Here is a 27,558-nt window from a genome sequence, read left to right as displayed (position 1 = left end):
GTCATCGTAGACAATGCCTACGTAGACGACATTTTGGTGTCCCACAACGACCCCCAGAGACTGGGTGAAATTCTAGAGGGGGTCGATGCCATACTCGCAACCGGAGGGTTTTACCTCAAACCTTGGGTGCGGTCTGTCCAGAGTGGAAGGGAAGGCGTTGCGCCAACCAAGCCAGAGACTATTGTGTTGCCCAACCAACTGCGGGAGGAGGACAACAAGGCCCTGGGGGTTGGTTACCGTGTGGGGGAAGACAGTCTCTTCCTCATGGTGGCAATCAACTTTTCTGTGAGGAAGAAGAAGATGCGCATGGAGCTGGATCTCACTGAAGGGGACATCGAGGAGAAGACGCCAAATCCCCTGACCCGCCGGCAGTTACTGAGTCAGGTAGCTGGTCTGTATGACCCCATTGGTCTGGTGACGCCCCGTCCGGAATTCCTATCTCTACCAGTGGAGGAGTGGCCCATGAAGTCCGCTGCTGAGGTGGCGTCCGGGTCCAGGGAAACCGTGAGCGCATTGCAAAGAAAAGCTTTCTCTGCCGCGGTAACGAGTAAGTGAGGAAGTTGGCTGCTCCAGATGGGTCGGCACCAGTCAGTGTCCCAAAGTCCCTGCCAGGTACAACTGCAGGGTCTTCTTCAACTACCACTAACGTCGACAGTGTGAAGAGGTTGTGGGGGTCGGCTCTCGTGAACCAATTGGACCTTTCGAGGTTCAGCACCTTGACCAAACTATGTGGGGCTGTGGGTTACATCCGCAGAGCGGTGCTCTCCTGGTTGTCCGGCAGGACCGGCAAGCGGGAACAGTGGGAGGCGGTGCTCACAGTCAGGGAGCGCGAGACTGCATTCCAGGACTTATGCCTCGCTGCTCAGTCAGGTGTGTCCTTCCCCACAACTACTCTGAACCGACTCGTTGTGAACAAGGACAATACAACAGGCCTCTTGCTGTGCTACGGCCGCTTTCAGTCTGTAGAAGAGGAGAGGTCTGGGGTTCCGTTGATCCCCTACAACAATCGGATCAGCACCCTTCTTGCCGAAGAGGCTCACCGTGTCAACCACGAAGGTGTCGCTGGTACCCTCCTTCGGGTGAGGGCTAGAGCCTGGGTGGTGCAAGGTCCTAGAGTCGCTCGCAGAGTGATTGACTTGTGTATACATTGTCGGAAGGGCAGAGTCAAGTTAAACACCCAAGTGATGAGCGATCTCCCCCCTGTGTGCACCAGCCCAGCAGCTCCTTTTGAGTACACGACGCTGGACTTGTTCGGTCCATACATGGTCCGAGATGTGGTGAAGCGAAGAACGAAGAAGAAGGTCTGGGGTGTCGTATTTAGCTGTATGGCCTCGAGAGCAATCCATGCAGACTTGGTGGAAGACTTGTCGACTGAAGGCTTTCTCAGAACATATCAACGGTTCACTGCACTAAGGGGCCATCTGAGGAGGCTTTGGTCAGACCAGGGTACTAATTTTGTGGGGGCCAGGCCTGCGTTGGAGGACCTCTACAGCTTCCTGACGGACATTAACAAGGAGGATGTCCAGAGAAAGGCAGCTGTGGCTGGAACTGACTGGGCGTGGGAATTCAGTCCTGCAGACTCACCACGTAGGAATGGGGCAGCAGAAGCGGCTGTCCGTGTTCTGAAGAAGGCGTTGAGTAGCGTTGGAGAGGAGGGGAACTTAACTACTCTGGAGTTCCAGACCCTCCTCTATCTGGCTGCTAACCTAACCAACGAAAGACCAATCGGTGCCAGGGCTCAAGTCCAAGAGGAGTCTGTGGACGTCATTACGCCCAACTCATTACTGTTGGGGCGGGCTGGGCCCAGGGGTGACACCCAAGGCTTTGAATTCCCCGCTTATCCATTCAGTCGTCTTCGGGCAGTCCAAATCGAGGTGGACAGGTTCTGGAGGCGGTGGAGCCAGTTGGCGGGTCCTCATCTGTTTGTCCGGCAGAAGTGGCATGCTCCGGCCAGAAATGCTGCTGTCGGGGACCTGGTGTGGGTGGCGGACCAGAATGCTCTACGAGGTCGTTTCCGGCTGGGTCGAGTCATCGAGGCATTTCCAGATGGCAAGGGCGTCGTCCGTGACGTCAAGGTGTGGACTTGCCAGAGTCCTCCCATCTGCTGGTCCCGGGTGAAAAAGGACGAGGTGCCATGCTCATCTACCGTCCTTCACAGAGACGTAAGGAGGCTGGTAGTCTTACTTCCGGTGGAAGATCAACAGTAAAGGTGATACGTCCTTACCATGGGTACCCAAACACTTTATGACTTTGATTGGACTTTATTTCTTCCCCATTTTTATTTTGTAGTCTTAGCGGGTACTCTGGGAGGCGGCTGAGTGATCGTGGGTTTACCTACACTCAGTATGGAGGAAGGTGGTGGTGCCGACCTCCATAGCTAGTTAAGTTAATGTGTCATCGTCACTTTTAAGGACTGTTTTCTTATGTATCCTCCGTTCATAATTGTTTTAATGCCTACCTCAATTGGACTATTAACAAGAGACTGAAGTGTTTTGTGTGTGACCTACTTGGATCTTTTGATCAGTAGCTCCCAAGTGGGAGGTGTTGGGTTTTTGCACTGAAAAACTGTAATACCTCTATATATATTATATTTGTTTGATATTTATGATGCGAGAGTGACCTCTAGCGGTAGTGCGGGGCGCTCGCTAAACCCATTGTGCGCATGCGTTGCTGTTCTGTTTTGTAGAGCTTTTTCCGTTAGTCGGAACCAAAACATTGTCGCGTGTAGATGTCTACTGGTAAGAGCTGGCGTTTATTGTGCATAAAAGTGTTTATATTTGTATAATAAGCCCTGGCGGTTTATTTATGTATATCGCTTATGTATATGGCAACGTTTTGTGTTATTGATGGTGTATTTGTGTTCTGTTTTCTTTATTTACAGTTAAATTACCTACTGCTGCTACTGCTGCTGCTAGCTCTGCGGAGCTCATGCTAACTTAAGCCACCTTAGCTCATAAAGCCTACGAGATCTAACGGTTGTAGTGATCGCGGGCTGGCTATGTGAAGACCAATACTGTACTAAGTGTTAGTGTATTTAGCTCATGTGTGTTTATGTGTGAATGTGTGTGTGATAAATAAATTGACCTAAAAGTCAGTAACGGTGTGGCCTGAGTTAAGTGTGTCGCCTGCAGTCGAGTAGTTACACTGTAATCCAGTGTATATCAACCCTGGCAAACGTCCCAATTTTGGGCCGGGGCTACTGCTGAGGTGTGCCGCGCCGTTTGAAGGAGGTTTGAAAAAAAATGATTTTGATTTTTTTTTTTTTAAACAATAATAATAATCAGGCATGCAAACAGCCCCGAGGTGAAAAGGGTGACAACATGCTGTTTTTTTTCGGGTCAGGTGTCACACTATTGCCCTATTTGGATTCAAAACGGCTAGTGGAAGCTGAAAAGCTACAAGTTTGCATGTCTGAATAATGCAAAAACAGAAAAATTTGTTTGCATTTGCTTTTTTTCTCCCCCATATATTTTCATGATAAAAAAGTGCGTATCGTATCGAAATCGTATCGAAGTTGTGTGCCCAATATCGTATCGTATCGTTTCGTGAAATGTGAAAATCGGCACACCCCTAGTTTGTGTATATAGATATACCGTATATATATATATAATTATATATACCGTATATCTAGGTGTGCCCTGGGATTTTTTGGCTATGCCAGGTGTGCCTTGGCACAAAAAAGGTTGATAGACACTGCTGTAATCTACACGACGACTACCCTTGCAGAGGGATTTATTAGTGAATTGCTGAGTAGTTTATTAATATCTGTACACTCACAATGTGTCGCGATGCGACGCATTGTGAGCTTGTAGATCGGCTATTTTCAAATGGCCGAAATGTATATACTGTAGGGCGGTGGGAATGTAGGGCGGTGGGAATGTATGTTTTGTAATAAATCTAAATAAATCTAAATCTACAAAGTAACTAGTTACTAAAGTTTTCAAATAATTGTAGTGGAGTAAAAGTACAATATATGCCTCTGAGATGTAGTGGAGTAGAAGTAAAATGACAGAAAATTGGAAATACTCAAGTAAAGTAAAAAATACCTCAAAATTGTACTTAAGTACCGTACTTGAGTAAATGTACTTAGTTACTTTACACCACTGGACGTCCATGTCAATATTCCGTTGGTCCGACTAGCCCCATTGTAACGAGCCAGACTGTTGCCTCTCACAATTTTCAAATGCTTCCGTCTGGAGCAACGCAAGCTCTGAAAATGATCTGTAACGCCTCCTCCCCACTTTCAAGTAAAAGTCCGGAATTCAAAATTGACTTGAGTAAAAGTACAAAAGTATTGGTATCAAAATGTACTTAAAGTACCAAAAGTAGAAAGTAGTCATTATGCAGAATGTCTGCAAATGTATAAAATGTCTAAAAAATGTTTTGAAAATAGCAGATCTACAAGCTCACAACGTGTCACATCTCATCTCAGCATCGTGAGCTTGTAGATCAGCGATTTTAAAATAGCCGGTGTATATTATAGGTTTAATGTGGTTCAACTGATTTTCATACTATATTAACACATTTTGCTGGAGACCTCCTGGAACCTCCTAAATGACCGCTGGGGGTCCTTGACCCCACTTTGAGAACCACAGACTTAATGCAGTAATAGGCAAGACATAGATAAGCTCAGAAACATGGCACTCACACTGTGAAGCAAAATTTGTTTTTAATAGTTTTTTTTAGCAATTCGTTCTTTCTTTTTTTTTACAATTTTATAAAATGATGCGTCATCAATTTATTTTGAGCATATCAGATCATAATTTAAAGCAAGTACAGACATTGTACAGACATTTCTTGAGGTTACCAGGGCCATCTGAAAATATGTTGTGCCAGCTAGGGACCCCCATACAAGATTGGTGCTGTTCATTTATTTCAAAGATATTCCACATTTTTCAAAAATAAATAAAGACTTTTGTGAAAATAGCAGATCTACAAGCTCACAACATGTCGCGGTGCAACGCGTTGTGTACTTGTAGATTGGCTATTTCTTCCGCTTCCGTAAATGCCATTTCACTGGCACTTTAAGCCTGTTATACAATACTTCTTCAAACTACAAATAGTGAAACTAGAAGAACTACTAGCTCACAACCCGTTGCGATGCACCAGATGCACGTCTTAGCATCGTGTCTAGCTCATGTAATATCTCATACAGGATACGGGAGAACAAATTGAAATTGTAAGTGATTAAGCAGGTCTCTGCCAGGCCCGGGTTGCCTACCCAGGGGCCCGCAAACTTTGGAAGGCAGTCATAGCCAATTGGAATAGGATTTGAAAGAGCTGACGATTTTTGTGAGTTCTTGACAAGATCTTTGACGGATAGATACGTCTTGATCACATGACTATAGAGATAATGTGTACCGATTTGTGTGAGGTTTGGGCAAAATCTATAGGAGTAAAATAATAAAATGAGATTTTGCAAAAAAAGCGGCCTCCTGTTAGTGCCGTAACAGGCTGATGTGAAATTTGGGGTTTCACTGTCCAACGGTCCAACGGTGCCAGAGATTAGTTGCTCACAGACTTGGTGGAGACAATGAATGAGCAGTAAAATTGGAACTGGAACACTATAATATTTAAGCTGATAAATCATATTTGCCGGGTTTTCTCTCCTGATTGGATGTAATTGGTATCCCGACCTGAACATTTATTTTCTGTTCATTAAGTGGGGCAGAGATGGAGAATCAAACCCTCAGCAGAATATAGAGCTATTTAACAGTTATTTTTACAACAACAAAAATAAAGAAAATCACTTACAGCAACTTTAATTGGGCAACCAGAATTCCACCTCATTCCTAACTGCAACACAGTTTTGACAATAACAGTAAAGAGCACCCTCTTTCATGGAATATTGCTTAATTATATAAAATATATTATATAAAAATATTGGCATTGTTGTTTAATGCCAGAGCCCCGAGCTATGTTTTACTACCGTCCAAATACTAAGTCATTTTGTTACCGGACCAGTTGGCAAAGTCTAGCAGAACAACACTTTTAGCACAAGGTTGTTTGTCTTGTCCATCAGTTTGAGTGCTTGATTGGATAATTGCCCTTGGGGCTCCATCAATCATTCTCCCTCCTTAGTTCCACAACACACCTACAAAATCAATTCTAACACGTTCCCATTCAATAAACTCTGTCACATAGAGATGTCAGCCTGTTTTATCAGCTGTCTGACAAGCAGCAAACAACTAACTGCCACTTTGCTCCATCAAGCTTTTTTTTTCAGGGATGGGCCACGATGTGGCATGACACTTAAATCAAATAATTCATTAATTCATACTCTGAAAATGCAGAACGCGAACGCTTTTGAGATTTTCAAGTGGGCTCTGACCCAGAAAAGGTAGGGAACCACTGAGCCGGATGATACAAACGATCAGCGCGAGACAAGGAAGAGCGAGGTCTTACCTTCCAGAACGGTGAGTTTGGCGCTGGTGTTGATCTCCCCCGCGCTGTTGGCGGCGGTGCATTCATAGATGGCTTCGTCTCGGTGCGTCCTGAGGGGCTGGATACGAAGCACCGACCCCGAGCCGTCGTCAAACTCTATCACCTGGCCAGAGGGAGGACACACAACCAGTGAAGTCACTAAGTACATTTACTCAAGTACTGTACTTAAGTACAATTTTGAGGTATTTTTACTGTACTTGAGTATTTCCAATTTTCAATACTTTTACTTTTACTCCATTACATCTCAGAGGCAAATATTGAACTTCTACTCCACTACAATTATTTGAAAACTTTAGTTACTAGTTACAGATACACATTATAAAACATTAACCACTTTAGCCCTATGACTTTTTGTTGCACTCCCTCATGGAGCTACTTGCGGATTATACTAGGGTCAGTCCACTCTAGGTGGACACGCACTGACCTTTTGCACCTTAATCCCTTGTATAACGCACTGACTTTTTTTTCTGTCTTTTTTTATTGTGCTCCTTTTCCTCTAAGCACCTTAACGTCCATTGTCTATCATGCACAGTATAAGTATAACATGCACAGTATACAATACATTGCTGCTATGCTCAGGCACCTTAGTTTAGTGTTTAGTTTTTAGTTTTTTTATTATCTCAGGTAATTTGTAAATATGTAGATAACTTGTCTGGCCTTCTGTTGCTCTCTTGTTTTGATCTCCTTCCCACTTGCCCCCCACCCCTAGGGTGCAAGTGGATAATTGTTAGAAAAGTGTCATTGTTAATGAGTGTTTCTCCATCAAGGTGTCCCTGGTGGTTTGGACAAAGCTGTTGAATGGGTTGACTGGACAGCAGCTATGCCAGGCTTTAGACGGCAGACGCCTACTGACAGCAAACACATTCTTGCTCTAATGAAGGATGCAGTGAACTGCAGTCTCTTCCTGTCTATAGGAGGGATAGCGCACACACACACGCACGCACGCACACACACACACACACACACACACACACACACACACACACACACACACACACACACACACACACACACACACACACACACACACACACACACACACACACACACACACACACACACACACACACACACACGCACGTAGTCAGTCTGAACGCCAGCAAGCAGACAGCTGGAAGAACATTCTTTCCTTCCTTTAGCCCAATGGCTCTCAACCAGTGGTCCACAGACCACTAGAGGTCCATGGCATAATGGAGACCATTGTCAGCCTTCTGACTGGTCCCTGACGGAGCAACCAGCGAGGCTCCTTCTGCTTTGTTCCGCCTCCTTCTGGTTGTTCATGCTGAGTTTACCAAAAATTTGAACATTTTAAATGTTTGGAGAAAAAAAAAGAAATCACTATACTGCAACCATAGATGATCCTTTTTACTGAGGCCAAAAATAAGAACTGAACATACTTAATGATATCAATACGAGGTAACTGAAAAACCTTTTTTGTTTTCAATGGTAGTGGAGGGAGGGAGGATTTTTGTCCAACCAAGCAACATCAACCAATGGGTGCGAAGAGGGGCGGGACCCATCCATCCAGCCATCCAGCCATCCAACCATCCGTCCGTCCGCTTATCCCTAGTCAGGTCATGTTTGTGAGTGCGTGCGTGCGTGCGTGCGTGCGTGCGTGCGTGCGTGCGTGCAGGCTGCCCGGGGCATGCCGGGGGACAGGTTCAGGGTGTTACCTCAAAGCGCTGGGAGCTGACTTTCTTGCCTTTCTTCATCCAGGTGATGCGGGGTTTGGGTTCGCCCGCCGCCTGACACACGAATGACGCTACACCCCCCGACACCCCCGTCTGGTCCTCGGGAGCCTGCAGGAAGCTGGGCATGGCTGAGAGAGAGAGGGAGAGAGAGAGAGAGAGAGAGAGAGAGAGAGAGAGAGAGAGAGAGAGAGAGAGAGAGAGAGAGACACACACACAGAGAGCGAGAGAGAGAGAGAGAGAGAGACACACACAGAGAGCGACAGAGAGAGATTAATGTATATTTAGTACTTGATTGACAGTGGTGGAAAGTAAGTAAGTACATTTACTTAAGTACTATACTTGAGTACAATTTTGAGGTACTTGTACAAGTATTTCCAATTTCCAATACTTTTACTTCTACTCCACTACATCTCGGTTCCAAATATTGTATTTTTACTCCACTACATTTATTTGAAAACTAGTTACTAGTTACTTTGTAGATTTGGATTATTATTACAAAACATACATTAACCACTTCAGCCCTATATACATTTCGGCCATTTGAAAATAGCAGATCTACAAGTTCACAATGCGCCGCGCTATGAGCTTGTAGATCTGCTATTTTTGAAAAATCGTAAACATTTTTGCAAATCTTTGAATACATATTTTTTCAAAGCGAACATTTGTAACTCAAATCTTTGCTTCTGGGGGTCCCTGGAACAAAATATTTTGAGATGGGGGTCCAGGGCCAAATACATATCTTTTTGGAGGTCCTTGATGTGAAAAAGTTTGAGAACCACTGCTTTAGATCTCCCACCATTTTGAATTATATGAAAATCAGTTCAAATCTATCTCCTGGGATTTGTGAGCAATCTGCACAAAACTTTCCACACATGAACTTTGGACCTACGTTTCAGGTCATTTGGAGTTGATTGGTAGTACTCTATGGAAGTCCATAGGTCCAAAAATTAAATAATAAATACCACAATGAAATAAATAATAAACACAATGATATAAATACAAAATACAATTAAATAAATACAAAATACAATTAAATAAATAAATGTATTTATTTATTGTGTATTTTTTTTATATATCATTGGGTTTTCTATTTATTTCTTTGTGGTTCTTATTTATTTCATTGTAACTTTTAATGTCAACCTATATATATTACATGATGCCACTTTTAGCTATTTAATCAAGTCCATTGGTCCAAAAATTTAAAAATAAATATCGCAATGAAATTAATAAAATCCACAATGAATTAGATAAAAAACACAATGATATAAATAAAAATACAATTAAATAAATAAAAAATACAATTAAATAATACATTTATTTATTTATTCTGTAATGTTTTTTATTTTATTACGTTTTATATTTATTTCATCGTGACTTTTAATGTCAACCTATATATATTACATGTTGCCACTTTTAGCTATTTCATAAGGTACATTGGTCCAAAAATGTTATAACAAATACCACAATGAAATATATAAAAAACATAATGATATAAATAAAAAATGCAAATAAATAAATACATTTATTTATTTTTTTGTGTTTTTCATTTAATTGTGCTTTTTATTTATTTATTTTGGTATTTATTAAATGGGTTTTTTATTTCATGCTGTCTTTTCAAAAGAATGGCTTCCATTTACCCAATCATGGTTTGACATCGCCGTCTGTCAATCAACAGGAACGGGGCGGGACCATAGGGCGGGACCTATTTGCTGATTGGGTAATCCCTGGCTCTGGATTACTTTGGTCTGTCTGTAAAACTGAAGCCAGCTCCGCCATTTTTAAATCCCACTGAATATCACTAGTGTTTTTATCTGTAGATAAAGTAGGCCTATTATAATCGATTTGTAGTAAAAGTTATGGCATATGTGAATGAGAATGACTTGAGGGATGTGATGTTTACTTTAGATTAGATAGTTGTTGTTTTTTTCACGGACCCCCCGCGGCCCCCCCCGCGATTTCCTCCCTCACTAAAATGATAGCCTACTTACTTGTTAATGTTTTTTTTTCTTCACACATTTGGTAAATAGATCAGAGAGAGAGAGAGAGAGAGAGAGAGAGAGAGAGAGAGAGAGAGAGAGAGAGAGAGAGAGAGAGAGAGAGAGAGAGAGAGAGAGAGAGAAGTTGCCACAATAAGGTGTCAACGAGGTGGTCATCAGTGTAAATGGCTCTTACAATTTAAATAAGGCTACAATGACCAGTTACAGATACACTTCATCCACCTGAAAGGTGCGAATAGTTGCTACTATACTTTTTGGGAGGGATGTTCAGCAATAAAAATGACCCAAAAAAATGACAGTATCAGTATGCTCAGGTTTAAAAACGTGACAGTGCTTACAGACTAATTATATGCTTGGCTTGATTAATAAGCTAAATTGAAAAAAGAAAGAAAAAAACAGATTACAGGACAACAATATCAGATATCCCCATCATGCAAGAATAAAGACAGTAAACTCAAATAGCATTCAATGTGGGTTAATAATGAAAAAATATGTAATCAGTTACTTCAACTTGATTATATGCAAGTATAAAGACCGTAAAACTATATATACATTGGGGGTGGTTAATAAGGAATAATACAAATGAATATTTGATGGGGCGCTGGGTCCGCGGAAGTTTACAAAATTGTGGAGGGGTCCTTTGGTCCTATAAGGATGGGGACCCTTGAGATAGAGAATGCCAGTGTTAAACATTACTTACAGCGGCCCTGAAGATTAAATCTGTACTCCAGGTTGAACACCTGTATATCGGTATCAGAGAATGAACATTTTAAATGTTCAATGTACAAAAAAATAAATTGTGGCAACTCTCTCTCTCTCTCTCTCTCTCTCTCTCTCTCTCTCTCTCTCTCTCTCTCTCTCTCTCTCTCTCTCTCTCTCTCTCTCTCTCTCTCTCTCTCTCTCTCTCTCTCTCTCTCTCTCTCTCTCTCTCTCTCTCTCTCTCTCTCTGATCTATTTACCAAATGTGTGAAGAAAAAAAAACATTAACAAGTAAGTAGGCTATCATTTTAGTGAGGGAGGAAATCGCGGGGGAGGGGCCGCGGGGGGTCCGCGAAAAAAACAACAACTATCTAATCTAAAGTAAACATCACATCCCTCAAGTCATTCTCATTCACATATGCCTAACTTTTACTACAAATCGATTATAATAGGCCTACTTTATCTACAGATAAAAACACTAGTGATATTCAGTGGGATTTAAAAATGGCGGAGCTGACTTCAGTTTTACAGACAGACCAAAGTAATCCAGAGCCAGGGATTACCCAATCAGCAAATAGGTCCCGCCCTATGGTCCCGCCCCGTTCCTGTTGATTGACAGACGGCGATGTCAAACCATGATTGGGTAAATGGAAGCCATTCTTTTGAAAAGACAGCATGAAATAAAAAAAACATTTAATAAATACCAAAATAAATAAATAAAAAGCACAATTAAATGAAAAACACTAAAAAATAAATAAATGTATTTATTCATTTATTTGCATTTTTTATTTATATCATTATGTTTTTTATATATTTCATTGTGGTATTTGTTATAACATTTTTGGACCAGTGTACCTTATGAAATAGCTAAAAGTGGCAACATGTAATATATATAGGTTGACATTAAAAGTCACAATGAAATAAATATAAAACGTAATAAAATAAAAAACATTACAGAATAAATAAATAAATGTATTTAATTGTATTTTTATTTATATCATTGTGTTTTTTATCTAATTCATTGTGGATTTTATTAATTTCATTGCGATATTTATTTTTTAATTTTTGGACCAATGGACTTGATTAAATATCTAAAAGTGGCATCATGTAATATATATAGGTTGACATTAAAAGTTACAATGAAATAAATAAGAACCACAAAGAAATAAATAGAAAACCCAATGATATATAAAAAAATACACAATAAATAAATACATTTATTTATTTAATTGTATTTTGTATTTATTTAATTGTATTTTGTATTTATATCATTGTGTTTATTATTTATTTCATTGTGGTATTTATTATTTAATTTTTGGACCTATGGACTTCCATAGTACTCTGTAGTGACACTATTTTGGGTCTATAACATTTCACTGAGCTAGGGACTTGCTGAATCGAATGAGCTAGGTCTCGACTTTGTACTATCTTGGGTAAGTGGTTAAAACAATACATTCATTTATTTGACCCTACTTCTCGAACACAAGGTTGCACAGACTTAGCAAGCTGCAGGCACACATTTTTTGTTCTAGTTGTACATACATTATTCTGATTCTGATTGTTTTGTTCTACTTTTGCATTGGCAATATAAGCGTATGTTTTGTTTCTCATGCCAAGACAGACAGTGATCGACACATCTTTCAGTGTGTTCTAGATGTTGTAATAACAATGTTGACAGGCAGCTTTCACAAGCATGCATGCACACCCACTGCTATAAAAACATTGCATGTGCCTTTTTAATAGACCCTAAAACCCTCGGCGTAAATCTAACACAAGCTAGCGCTACAAAAACACTGTGTGTGTCTTTTTAATAGACCCTGAAGAGTGTGAAAAAACAGACCCGTGAGACACGCAGGATGATGACAGATGTAAACAGGTAGATTATAAATCATGGATGTTTTGCTTTGTGTGCCTGAATAAACATTGCAGTGCAAATCCTTACCCTGAGGCTCAAACATTTACACTGTAATAAAATGTCAGTGTGCAGGTGATTTCATGTTGCATTTATTTTGTATAACCCTGGCGTCCCAATTGTGAGCATGTCCTTAAAGGAATAGTTCACCCAAGAAATTACTTTATTTATACCGTTATATCGTTTAACTCTTTGACTCGCGCAGTTTTAGTTTGTAAAACATTCCTTAACAGGGAATGAAGAATCCCGAAAAAGGACGAAAAAACTGGAATTAATCAGTGACCCTACATAACAACAGCAAATATCAAAAAAATATCCAAAATACAGCTCATAATGCAGTCCGGTGTCTGTTCTATCACTTCACGTTCTATATTTTCTTCTTCTATGGTTATAGAACGAGAAAATACACTCTTAAAACACTTCTGGGCGCCTGGGCGCTTGTGTGCGTGTGAATAATCTCCGGTTGAACCCTACAAGCACACACATGCGCGCTCTTCGCTCGTACATGAGCCGGTGGTATTTGAACGTAACTCAGCGGACTTCGGTAGAACAGAATCTAAATGATAATATGAGCTGTGTTTTGCACATTATGGACAGATTTGTTACATAGTTCCATTCATCAAGTTTTTTCTTCATTTTTGGATTATTTATTTATAAGGAATGTTTTACAAACTAAAAATATGTGCGAGTCAAAGACAACACAGGGTATGTAAACAATGGAAATAAAGTAATTTATTGGGTGAACTTTTCCTTTAAATGCGAAAATAGCCGATCTACAAGCTACAAGCATTGTGAGCTTGTAGATCGGCAAATTTTGACATGTGACACCATTATTAGACAAACTAGAAACCAATGCTAATAGAAACTAGAAAAGTGTGCTCCTCTGAGTGAACAACTCCGCCAGGCTGGGTTGCTTACCCAGGGCTCTCTGACGGACACCAATTTCATGATTAGTGGCATTTTTCTTTTGCAAAATGGGCCCCTCTCGCAAACTTTGGAAGCCAATAGGAACGGAATGTGGAAAATCTGACAAATCTGTGAGGTTGTGGTTCTAAGGGCGGATTCAGACTGGGTCCGATTGATTCAAACCGTTCCCGAGTACGATTGGCCTCTCGCAGCTGGCCAGTATTCACATTGGCAAAGATTCTTCCGCACTTGAGACCATTTCGTTCAACAGTAATGATAAATGATATGCCTCATGGGGGCGCTGTGGACTATGGGGCTTTGGGAGAGAGAATGTCATTCACAGAAGAAAAGTCACTTGTCAGAGTCTAGAGTGAATAATAAAGTTTGACTGTGTTCCTGACGTTGTCTTGAGTTATAATAACAACAGATCAACAATACACAACCAAAGCAGTGTGTGCACTGGTCTTTGAAACCTCAAAATGTAACGTCGTCTCTTTTAATATGATATTGGCGTCATGGACGCATCCTTGGTATTTTAGCAGTGACGTCACAGACTAATCCTTAGTATATTTATCCTTATATACGCGTTCGCTACACATGTGTTTTTTGTTTATGTTTTTTCACGGCTCGCGGTACTCAAACACTAGCTACACTATTATTTCTTGTCAACATTCAAGTAGAACTATGAGAAGGTATAACCCAGCTAAAATAATGTGTCATTATAAAAATATATAAATTATATATGATTAGCAGTCCACTTCCTCCTGTTGGTACGGATGGACCCCTCACATTGCATCGTTCCGTACCCGAAGACGCATGATCCGGATCCGAGACTACCTCCGGAGGCGGTCTCGGGTACGGTACGGTGATCAGTTTCGGGGAACGATACGCAACGTTCACACTATCACAACATCAGCCAAGTGGTCCAGGGTGCGCACCCGGGACCATAGTGTGAATCCGCCCTGAGTTAACTTTAAGTGAATGTATAGCTTCCCTGTATTTGGCAATGTAGTATCTAATACCCTGAATTATGTTGATGGTTTTACAAACAAACAAAATTACCTTTCAAGTAAGCCAACTTGAAACACTTTTAGACCATTTTGAATTGTATTTTTTCCCCCATTAAATATGGTGTTGTTATTAATGATACAATAAAGGCATGATAATGAGGCTACAAATGTTTTCTTGTATTGTATTATGCACTATGCAGTACATTGCCATTAAAATAAACGTAATCTGGGAAGTCTGTAATTATTTAGAATTTTGTATTTTATTTTACTGTATAATTTATATATTACGCTAATTACACAAATTGCTCAACATGCAACTTTTAGCAACCAAGTTGAATTGCATTCACTAGGCCTATAACATTTCTATCATAAAAGTTAACAGGAAACACCATTTCTGGATTCATGACATTTCCAGTAGACTATATATCCAGGGAGCTTTGTGACTGTACAACTTAGAGTTACAGAACTGTAAGGGTCCATTTGGTTCCATTTGTACACTCTCAGAGTTACAGACCCATAAGGGTCCATTTGTACACTCTCGGAGTTACAGACCCGTAAGGGTCCATTTGTACTCTCTCAGAGTTACAGACCTGACAAAAAAACAAACTACAACGCCTCATAGAATATGAAAATGTCACAACACAAAGTGTTGCATTGACAGATAAACAGAGTGATTGTGTAAATGCAGTACGACACATTGTTAGTCCTTTACACAGTGTTTGGCTGGTGAAGCATCACTGTCTCTACGGAGGACTTCAACCTGCTGCCAACTTCCCACTGCTGTTGACAACTGTTCAAAAGTTGATGAATGCTTTGAACGAGTGATTAATTGTTCCCCTGGCACAGCATGTGTGTGCCCAGTGCTGGGAAGTAACCAAGTACATGTACTCAAGTAAATAAGTGGTGGAAGAATTAGGGAGAGAGGTCTTCATAATAATAATAACAATCATAGTAATGATACATACAATTTATATAGCACTTTTCCACTCAAGTATAAGTACTCAAAGTCGCTTTTATCACCCTTGAAGGGGCGTTTCTCAGCATTGACCTGCTGGGCTTGATTATCCCGCTTATTAGACGACTACTTAAGAAAGAAATAGCTTGACACAAAATATAATGGAAATATAGCATGGATTTTAATTTTTATGCCAAGATTTTGTAACCCATATTTTTTTCACCCAGTGCCAATTGCCTATGTAATACTGGGCGCTACTCTCAACTCTGCCAGCCTAGGGAGAGCCCAGAGCCGAGCTCATGCTTCCTTTAATGAATGAGGAGCTTCTTATCACCTGACAGGGGAGGGGGGGGGGGTAGCGTGTGGAAGGAACACGTTATTCCAACCAGTTCCTTTACCCTCCACCAGGTGCTTTACCCTCCACTGCTTATCGTGCATTAGTCAATGCACGATAAGCAGTATCATTGATTAGTGACATAGATAGTAGTGTGATAGATATAGTAGTGTATAGTGTGTATATGTTTAGTGTTCTACAATGTGTTTTCTTCCTAGTCCTGTCCTCTCCTCTTCCTGGTGGTCGCACAAACACTGGGTTACACCCAGATGTCGCGATGCCACTAATCTAATCTATCCTACTCTTTCAACTCACGTCGAGCAAGTGGTAACGGGAGGGCTTTGGAATTGCCACTCGGCTGTGGTGGAAGGCAAAGCTGCTTTCATCTCAGCCTACGCATCCTTGCTCTCCCTCAACTTCCTTGCTCTGACTGAGACCTGGATCAGACCAGAAAACACTGCTACGCCCGCGGCTCTGTCAGATGTGTACTCTTTCTCTCACACTCCCAGAGCCGTGCGGACAGGTGGTGGTGCTGGTCTGCTAATTTCCAGAAAATGGAAATACTCTCCTGTCTCACTGTCACAATTCTCTCCTACCTCCTTTGAATTTCATGTGGTCACTGTTTCTCATCCAGTCAAGCTCACCATTGCAGTTGTTTATCGCCCACCGGGCCCTGCAAGTGGCTTCCTGGAGGAGCTGGACCATCTAGTCTCTCACTTCCCTGTCGATGGATCTGGATTCATCCTTCTGGGTGACTTCAACCTCCCGACTGAGAAGCAGCTAGACCCACTCCTTTCGTTTCTCGGCGGCCTTTGACCTAGTTCTCTCCCCATCTCCTCCTACCCATGAGGCTGGCAACATCTTCACCAGATGCTGCTCTACTGCTAACCTGTCACTCCTCTTTCCAGTGAAAAGGGTAAGAAACTATCTGATCACCTCTTCATGTCCTACTCTCTCTCTCTCTCCTCTCCCCCCTCACAGCCCCTCCCTACCCACATGGTTTCCTCACGTCGCAATCTTCGCTCACTTTCCCCCACTGATCTTTCCTCTTCTGCTCTCTCTGCTCTCCCTGCCCCTGAATCCTTCGCTCTTCTATCCCCTGATACCGCCACTGATCTTCTTTTCTCTACTCTATCCTCTTCCCTGGACCACCTCTGTCCCCTCACCACCAGGCCTGCACGCCAAACTCCACCTGCGCCCTGGTTGTCGGACTCAGTGCGTACTGAGAGACGGAGCCTGAGAGCGGCTGAGCGCAAATGGAGAAATGGCAACCTCCCGGAGGACCTCCTTACCTTCCAATCTCTCCTTTCTACTTTTTCCTCCTCTCTATCTGCTGCTAAAGCTGCTTTCTTCTGCACTAAAATTCAGGCTTCTGCTTCTAACCCTAAAAAACTCTTTGAAACTTTCTCCTCTCTCCTGCAACCACCACCCCCTCGTCCCTCCTCGTCCCTCCTCCCTGACGACTTCGCCAACATCTTTGACAAGAAGGTGAACGATATCCGATCCTCCTTCCCTCCTCCCCCGGCTGGTGCCCTGCGCACTACCCACACCCGTCTGCCTTCCAGCCCTCCCTCTCTATCTTCATCTACTCCTCTTCCCTCCCCCTCCCCCTCTCTATCCCACTTCTCTCCCCTCTCCCCTAACGAGGTCCTTCTCCTTGTTACCTCTAGTCGACCCGGTCCCATCCACTCTACTGCAGTGCACTGCACCTGAACTTCTTCCCTTCTTAACCCACCTTATTAACACCTCTCTGACGTCTGGCTACTTTCCCTCTGCTTTCAAGACTGCCAGAGTCACCCCCCTCCTGAAGAAACTGACACTTGACCCCTCTGAGATCAAGAACTACAGACCGGTTTCCATTCTATCCTTCCTATCTAAAACTCTCGAACGTGCTGTGTTCAAACAACTGTCCTCGTACCTCCACCAGAACAACCTCCTGGACTCCCACCAGTCTGGGTTCAAAGTGGGTCACTCGACCGAGACTGCCCTCCTGGCAGTGACGGAGTCGCTCCATGCCGCTAGAGCAAACTCTCTCTCCTCCGTCCTGATACTCCTGGACCTGTCTGCAGCGTTCGACACAGTGAACCATCAGATCCTCCTCTCCACCCTTGAGGGGATGGGTGTCTCAGGCTCTGCACTCTCCCTGTTTGCATCCTACCTGACGGATCGCTCCTACCAGGTGATGCTGAGAGGATCTGTGTCAGAACCACACAGACTCACTACTGGGGTCCTCTTCTTTTCTCTCTCTACACTACATCTCTTGGTGCTGTCATCCACTCCCATGGCTTTTCCTATCACTGCTATGCCGATGACACCCAGCTGATCCTCTCATTCCCCCCCTCTGACACCCAAGTGGAGGCACGCGTTGCTGATTGTCTGGCTGACATCTCGGAGTGGATGTCGACGCACCACCTGAAACTCAACCTGGACAAGACCGAGCTGATGTTCCTCCCGGGGGAAGGGCTGTCCGCACAGAGACATGGCCATCACCATTGATAATGCTGTGGTGACCTCAACCCGGACTGCGAAGAATCTGGGTGTGACCCTGGACGATCAACTGTCGTTCTCGGCAAACATCGCATCAGTGACAAGGTCCTGCAGATTCCTCCTCTACAACATCAGGAGGATTCGCCCCTTCCTCACGGAGAAGGCAGCCCAGGTGCTCATCCAGGCTCTTGTCATCTCCCGCCTGGACTACTGCAACTCCCTCCTTGCTGGTGCTCCGGCATCTGCCATCAGACCTCTGGAGCTTGTTCAGAAAGCTGCGGCTCGTCTGGTGTTTAACCGCCCCAAGTTCTCCCACACAACTATCCTTCTCCGTTCTCTACACTGGCTCCCTGTAGCGGCTCGCATCCAGTTTAAAACCCTGGTGCTAGCCTATAGGGCAGTGAAAGGAACAGCTCCTTCTTACCTCCGGGCTATGGTCGATGCCTACACCCCTGCCCGACCACTTCGGTCTGCCACCTCGGGGCGACTGATTGCCTCGTCACTCAAGGGTCCTTCTGGCCGATCCACACGGTCACGACTTTTTTCTGTTCTGGCCCCACAGTGGTGGAATGAACTTCTCACTGATGTCAGGACAGCAGAGTCACTGCCCATCTTTCGACGCAGGCTGAAAACCCACCTCTTCAGGAAACACTACCCTTCCTCTTTGCCTGGCCTACTTGTTGTTAACTAGTTGTACGAACGCTTTTTTTATTGTTGTATTGTTTTATTGGATCTTGTTTAGTCGATACAATTATTTGTTTTAGCTCCTGCTCATTTGATTTAGCTATTTTGTCTCATCTGTTTAAGGAAATAGGTAGCTGATATATTGCACTTTTACCTTAGCGCTAGGTATACTCTTGGTTGCTTGTTTTTGCAGAAAATGCACTTAAGACTTCTGGTGATTAGTAGTTTTCGTTCCCTACCTATGTTGAATGCACTCACTTAAGTCGCTTTGGATAAAAGCGTCTGCTAAATGACTGTAATGTAATGTAAGGAAAGGTGCCCTGGCTGACCAGGGGGAGGCAGTATAGAGACCAAGATTACTGCATGTTTTTTGTGAGGGTATGTACCCTAGGGGACAAAGGGAGAACATCCAAACTCCACAGAGAAAGGCCCTTTCACCAACCCCACCTAGGGTATGGGCACTGTTGACGTGGAGGAGAGAACACGCCCCCAGCGCCCACAGCATCCCTGGCGGGAATCGAACCCAGAACCTTCTAGCTGTGAGGCTGTGAGACTGCTGAATTCAGTGATTGACCAATCAGAATCAAGCATTCAATCAAGCTGCGTAATAAACTCAAATAAAGAACAGATCTATCCCCTTTACTCAACCCATTCAATCCGGGAAAGCATCTGCAGTGTCATTTTAGATTTTATATATATATATATATATACACATATCTCACATTGTTTGGCTATTCAAAAATAGCAGATATACAAGCTCATATTGCACTATGAGCTTGTAGATCTGACATATTTGAAAAGTCTTGACAATTTTAGCAAATCTTTGAATAATTTTTAACTAAAATCTTTGCTTCTAGGGATCCCTATAACAAAACATTTTGAGGTGGGGGTCTGCGGCCAAATCCAAATAATTTTGGGAGTCCTCGACATGAAAAGGTTTGAGCACCACTGACACAGCAACATATGTTTTTCAGAAAACTGTTAAGATTTAGAAGACATTAGTAGAATAGCCTCAGATCTTAATGGGTTAAATGCTTGCCATACTTGACATAAACATTCCAATGAGCCAATCTGATCAATTACACTCGGAAGAATAACAAAGACAATTGCATTGACCGCAACCCTCCTCGGCTATTCTTTTCGAGCTGAAGTGAAATCTCTCTCTTTTTCAATTACTGCGGGTCCATTACATCAGCTCAGTCAAACCTCCAATCAGTTGATACAGTTTCATTCAGCAAACTATGTCCTTTAGCAGAACATGCTCAGTGATGCATGGAGAGCAATCTGACCTTTAACGAGATCAATTGGATTCTACACAGCTGACACCAATAGACTCTATATGCACCGCAGCCATATTGGAAAGACAGAATGTGTCTCTTTACTTCACAGGTCTTACAGATTATACCAATTAAGGCTCTGTTCCATTTAGTGTAGCACAGTGGTTATCAAACGTTTTAATTTCAAGGACCCCCCCCCCCACACACACACACACACACACACACACACACACACACACACAATGCCCCCACAACTCTGAGAGTGTACAAATGGAGCCAAATGGACCATGGACCATACGGGTGAATTTGCCTCCATTTGTACACTCTCAGAGTTACACGCCATTACACGGCCATTTGGAACCCCCTCAAGGAACCATGAGGGTCCCTGGACCACACTTTGAGACCCACTGGTGTAGCAGAGTGTTTCCAGTGAGCAGTGGTGGAAAAAGTACTCAAATGTTTCACTTAAGTAAAAGTATCAATACTGCAATATAGAAATACTCTGTCACAAGTAAAAGTCCGGAATTCAAAATGTACTTGTGTTGTGTAAAAGTGCAAAAGTATTGCCATCAAAATGTACTTAAAGTACCAAAAGTAAAAGTACTCCTTGTGCAGAATGTCCCATTTCGAGTTTTCAAATGAATACAAATCTTTTGAAAATAGCAGATCTACAAGCTCGCAATGCGTTGCATCGCTAGGGGTGTGCCGATATATCGTCCCGCGATATATCGTTTTTTTTTTTTTTACAATAATAATAATCAGGCATGCAAAAACAGCCCCGGGGTGAAAAGGGTGACAACATGTTTTTTTTTTCGCGCTATTGCCCTATTTGGATTCAAAACGGCTATTGTAGCTGAAAAGCTACAAGTTCGCATGTCTGAATAATGCAAAAACAGAATTATTTGTTTGCATTTGCTTTTTTTCTCCCCCATATATTTTTCATAATAAAAAAGTGCGTATCGTATCGTATCGAAATCGTATCGAAGTTGTGAGCCAAATATCATATCGTATCGTTTTGGTGAAATCGGCACACCCCTAATCGCAACGCATTGTGAGCTTGTAGATCGGCTATTTCCAAATGGCCTTAATGTATATAGGGCTGAAGTGGCTAATGTATGTTTTGTAATAATAATCTAAATCTACAAAGTAACTAGTAACAAAAGTTTTCAAATAATTGTAGTGGAGTACAATATTTGCCTCTGAGTGGAGTAGAAGTAAAAGTACAGAAAATTGGAAATACTCCAGTAAAGCAGAAATTCCTCAAAAGTGTATTTAAGTACAGTACTTGAGTAAATGTACTTTGTTACTTTACACCACTGCCAGTGAGCCAACATGCACAATAGCACCCTGACTCTGTTTGACCAGAATGGAACAGAGCCTTCATTAGTATCATTGGTAACACCTGTGAAGGAAGTAATGAAGAGGCCCAATGTCTTTCCGATATGGCAGTGTGTAGAACCTGCATGGTTCTTATCTAGTGCATTACGAAGCCATCAATGAGCACATCTCCACAAGCTGCACAGGATATTTACTACAGAGTAAATACATTTAAATGCACTTAACTTAACCACTTGACATTGTGAGCTTGTAGAATGTAGATGGCCTATTTTTGATGACAAAATAGCCGTAACTGGGCCCTCCACCCCCTTTTTGACACTATCATGAATTAAATCTGTATTTTGTTTGAGTGTTGAATGTGTAATGGACATCAATGGAAATTGGAAACAAGCCTCTGGCCTTTTGTGTCCTCTGGCCTTTATTATATTGTTGTACTGCCTGTATACCTTTAAAAATTAAAGGTACAAGGTACGTTAATAAAGTATGCATTCATTCATTCACTCACTCACTCACTCACTCACTCACTCACTCACTCACTCACTCACACAATCACTCAATCACTCAATCACTCACTCAATCAGTCATGCACGTGCACACATAGACATGAAAGGGGGCTTCAGCCCCTGCCCTTTTACCCGTCGGTAAAAAAGTGCCCTCTCCAGACAGATTTTTTTTTTTTTTTTTTTACCCAAAAATATATTTCAACTGCCCCTTGCGGCCTATCGGTAAAGCTGACGGAAATGTCAGTGGATGTGTTGGATGCAGCTCAAAGTGAACTTTCCTCAGGTATCTAGTTTGTCGCCGTACGACCTTCCTAGCCTGTGTTATTAAAGAAAAACGGGCGACAAATGACCAAAACTCAATCGAAAATCGCGATCGAAAACCGGCGAAAGTGGCCGTTTTCAAGTTGTTTTGGCCATTATCTCTGGAACAGAAGGTCCAATCTGCTCAGTTCAAAGCTTGTTGAGTGCGTGACTTTGAGGACATTAAGCACGTTATGATACTGTTTCGGGTTTTTGGGCCTAAAAGTATGGTAATTGTTCGTAAAGTCCAATAGGTGCCCTTGAGAAATTCCAGCCCCTGCCTCTCCAAATCCTTCTGCACGTCCCTGCAATCAGTCAATGCACATGTGTAATTACCTAAACATTAGATGAATAGCCATCCCAACTCTAAATGCATTGAAGTTACTGAGCCATAAGTCATAAATACAGTATACAGTATGAGATAATCATGTCTCACAGATGCAGGCTATGCCATATCATGAAATGTCAACGGCATCATGACATCATAACCATAAACAAGCTTACTGTCAAGTTGAAAAACATTGTTCACATTTCACGTGCACACACACACACACACACACACACACACACACACACACATTCACACACACACACACACACACACACACACACACACACACACACACACACACACACACACACACACACACACACACACACACACACACACACACACACACACACACACACACAATTATTCAGTGTTCTGTTACTACTTTAACAGAACAGTGCAGTTTTTAAATATTATTTACTGTTAAGTATACACTCTATCCAGCATAATTGTGGTTTCTCTAAATGCATATGCACTCACTGAGGTCATGGACTATTGTTTATTTTTGTGCATGCCCTCACAGAATGCTAATTCATGCAAATGCCTTATTGAAGTATGTTTTCCTCTCTTCCCTCCCCCCCTCTCTCCCCCCCCCCCTCTCTCTCTCTCTCTCTCTCTCTCTCTCTCTCTCTCTCTCTCTCTCTCTCTCTCTCTCTCTCTCTCTCTCTCTCTCTCTCTCTCTCTCTCTCTCTCTCTCTCTCTCTCTCTCTCTCTCTCTCTCTCTCTCTCTCTCTCTCTCTCTCTCTCTCTCTCTCTCTCTCTCTCTCTCTCTTATATTATAATTTTATTCATGCTTTGAATTGATATACTTTGGATGTTGTATTTCTAAGGTGATGAATTCCACATATATACGTTAGCCGCGATGACACAAACTGAAGCCGGACTCAGATTGCAGGACTTTTAAAACCTTAAACAATTTGTAAATCTGGTAGCATCACACACACACTATGAGCTTATAAGCTTCTTTTAGAAGCTCATCTTAAACATGCACACAGTGGTGTAAAGTAACTGAGTAGATTTACTCAAGTACTGTACTTAAGTACATTTACATAACATTACATAGGGAACACAGCATACAAATAAACCTAAAACAAGATCACAAATGGTTGCAGCTTTGGTTTTCAAGCAACCATCTTTTCAAGTTGAATTTAAAAGATGGAAATGTAGCAAAATCCATTATACGCAGAGGAAGGCCCTTCCATGCTACACAACCCTGTACTGAGAGGACATTTTGACCAAATGTTGTTTGCCGGTGCGGCACTTCGCAATCTCCTCGAGTGGTTGCTCTGGTACTGATTCCCCTATTCAGGCTTCCTTTTAATGAATTCACTTGGGGGGGGCGGGCACAGACCATGTAGGGTCTGTGCCCAATGTTGTTACAATGATGATATGAGTGAGGCTTCCTGTCAAACACTTTGAGCGCACTCTTGTAGTGCGCTCAAAGTGTTTGACAGGAAGCCTCACTCATATCATCTGCCATTTACTTCTGAGAAACGTAGGCTAACTACTTTTGCGTTACCGCCGTTACTCATTACTCATTAGCTCATTACTTCACATTTGGTAAATATAAAATCAAATCAATGAGTGCAGCCTAACGGAGTCACCACCAGTGTTGTGGAGCTGTGCTGGGCTTACAAGGCACACTGGCTACAAGGCTTGCATTGATGTTCTTACTCCTTTCACCAACAAATCCAAAACATTATGTGAACACTTCCACGACCGTATTAAAGGACAACATCTCTGTCTTTCTCAATCTCTGCCATGTCACACAGCTGCGACAAATTAATGTAATACAAAACCATAAGTCACCAATTTCAGCGTAACATCCGTGCAACTCTACTGCTGACAGCGACAAGCTCATTCACTTATCAGGAAACAGTGCATAACGATGACGTCACTGGTAGGCGGGTTTCTGAACTGTCCACAGCCCTCCTCCCCTCAAAAATGGTACCTCAGACAATCCCTCCAAAATGACCGATGCCCGTGTGTTAAATGAGCATTAGTGAGGAGCAATTAGATAGATAGGTTGAAAATGTGTGAAGTCGTCCTTTAAGATTGGATCTTTGAACCGCTCACACAAGACGATAATCTTAATCGCTCCCAATCTAAACTGTGTTAGGGAACACCCCTCCTCACATTCCTGGAAGTTGCTACAAAGCACCCATTAAGACCGGGAACGCATCTGTGTGTCATTTTAGGATTGCTTTGGCTGTCATTTTAAGATTACTTTAAGATTGCTTTTTAAAAAATAGCAGATATACAAGCACATAGCGTGGCACCGAGTGCCACGCTATGAGCTTGTAGATCTGCTATTTTTGAAGAGCCAAAGACATCTTAAATTGACACCGATGCGTTCCCTTCCCTCTCTTTAATCAGGTTAAGGCCCAAACCAGAGGCTTCTGTGTATCTTCATGTGTCTGTTTGGTTTGAATTATACTGTGATTAGAGATTGTTGCTTTAAGGCTGAAACCTTGTATCTCCATATTTCAACTTTGGATGTTTTCTTTCATAAATGAATGCCCTACTTCACCATACTACTACAGTGTCACACAAAAGTAGCAAAAGATTTGTCGATTTACAAGCTCACAACATTTTGCAGATCAGATTTCGCAGCTATTTTTGGAGAAAAAAAAGAGCTTGTGGCTAAGTAATAACTACATTGGATCCATTGGAACAAAGTTTAATTTTTTTCAATTTCCTGAAAAGTAACAATTTTGACGATATCTATACATTCGATATTTGTTTCTCTTTCTCCTGTAAAGTGTGTCTGTGGATGACCATGTACAGCACTTAATGTGATGTGTCACATACTATGTGACACGTACATCACATTAACCCTTTAAGACCGGGGACCGCATCTGTGTCATTTTAGATTTTAACTATTTAGATTTTTTTATATAGATTTTTGTTTCACTACATTTCAGATATAAATATTGTACTTTTGACTCCACTACATTTCTAGGAAGGGACTCTTCGGACCCAAACTTGCAAAAATATATTACAAATTAACCACATAAGCCCTATTTCAGATCATAGTGAAAATAGCTGATCTACAAGCTCACAATGGGGCACACTGCAACCGTGCAACGTGTTGTGAGCTTGTACATCTGGTATCTAAACAATGTTTTAGTTTAAATACAGCATCACAATGATATAAAAAATAAAATGTACTACAGAACGTAATTTGTACTTTTGAATACTTGAGTATATACTTGAGTATATGTTGCTTTGCTTACTGTCTGCATGAGTGGGTAGCAGCAGCCTGGACAGCATCAGGAGAAACAGCGCCCCCCTGGTCAGGGCTGGTTGATGCAGGTCACTGCAGGCGTCCATGCTCTGGCTGTGGACCCGCCTCCTGTGGTCTTGTCACCACCGCTGATTGGCTAAGAGCTCATGAAGTTACAGATTGACACCTGCAAGGAAAAAGAAGATGCGTTGAGCCGACAAGATTTCTCCTCAGATTCCACTAACACACAGCCTGCCCCTGACGAGTTTGACAAGATTTGTGTTTTCAGTGGTTTTCCACCAGATGGCGCTGTTCGCTAACCTATGAAGGATGCCTTGCCTATCAGAAAAGGAAAGAACCGGAAATGACATCATTAAAAAAAAAAAAAAAAATCTGTTCCTTCGTTGTGGAAAAAATGCTTTTTCTCCGTTTCTGTTTATTTTTGGCAAAAACAAGCCACATTCAACTGGCCACGTTCATGCAACGGATAACCGCGACCCCCGATTCTACGAGACCCCCGTGCGTGTAAATGAGGCGATCGCCGTGAGGACGGCGAGCACAGAAAATATTCCATGATTTTTCAAAGGTTAGTAAAAACATTGAAAATCGCTGGCAGTGGCGTGGCAACTGGCAAACAATGTTTTATTTTGCGGCAGTAAAAAGGGTTAAAGGCTCTTGTACATTGAGTCCGTGTTTTCCGCCCTAAAGTATTACACATTAATGAATGCATATGACCTCACGTTGTCAATCATGTTTACACAGTGTTCATTTTGTCAACTACAACTACGACAAAAAAAAATTGTCCACCTTTTTCATTGACGAAAACAAAATAAAAACTAAGCTATGATGACTAAAAGTAGACAAAATCTACAGACAATTTCATCAACAAATACAAACTAGACTAAAATGTTAGTTAGGGACTAGTGGTCCCTCCCTAAGAGATCCAGTAGAACTAAGAAAAGTAATTTTGTGTTTGCCTTGTAGCACTACGAAAAACAGCTAAGATAAAATTAGGCATTTACGACACCATCACGGCCCGCCAGCATACACTTTAGTCGACTAAATCAACTGTACATTTAGTCAACAAAAATCTTATGATATTTAGTCAACTAAAACTAGACTAAAACAAAACAAAAATCAAATGACTAAAATGTGACTATATGGAATAAAAAAAAAAGACTAGGACTAAAAGAAAAATTGCTGTCAAAATTAACACTGCTACACAGTGCCTCCGAAAATTTCGTCCATCATTTAACATTCCAAATCTGAAGACTGTAGCCTGTGGATTAAGGAAAGGCTCATGGCCTTCTGTTTCCCAAACAGTGGGTCAGATTTTGTTCTGAACACCGCGAGAAGGGCTTGTGAAGCAAAAATTCGACTGGAATTGCAGGGTCACGGGGGTATACATGTATACTAGGGATCAACCGATAATCGAAATGGGCGATTATCGGCCTCGATATTCGT

At 42.1% G+C, this 27,558-nt stretch overlaps 1 protein-coding gene across 1 annotated transcript in view; it reads right to left on the bottom strand.

Moving 5' to 3' along the window:
* Positions 1–27,558, bottom strand: part of ptprfa (protein tyrosine phosphatase receptor type Fa) — a 396,384-nt gene that overhangs the window by 330,962 nt on the left and 37,864 nt on the right. The window contains exons 2-4 of the mRNA XM_080430969.1: positions 26,105–26,281; positions 8,118–8,263; positions 6,406–6,547 (exon numbers count right to left, since the gene is read on the bottom strand). Coding sequence (XP_080287095.1) covers positions 6,406–6,547; positions 8,118–8,263; positions 26,105–26,201 — 385 coding nt within the window. The 5' untranslated portion in view covers positions 26,202–26,281. The remainder of the gene's footprint in view (positions 1–6,405; positions 6,548–8,117; positions 8,264–26,104; positions 26,282–27,558) is intronic.

This window comes from Gymnoscopelus braueri (genome assembly GCF_963280865.1).
Source record: "Gymnoscopelus braueri genome assembly, chromosome: 6".
NCBI classification, from domain to species: Eukaryota; Metazoa; Chordata; class Actinopteri; order Myctophiformes; family Myctophidae; genus Gymnoscopelus; species Gymnoscopelus braueri.
Note: the sequence above shows the minus strand (reverse complement) of the source record. Positions and strands in the feature narration are given on the sequence as shown.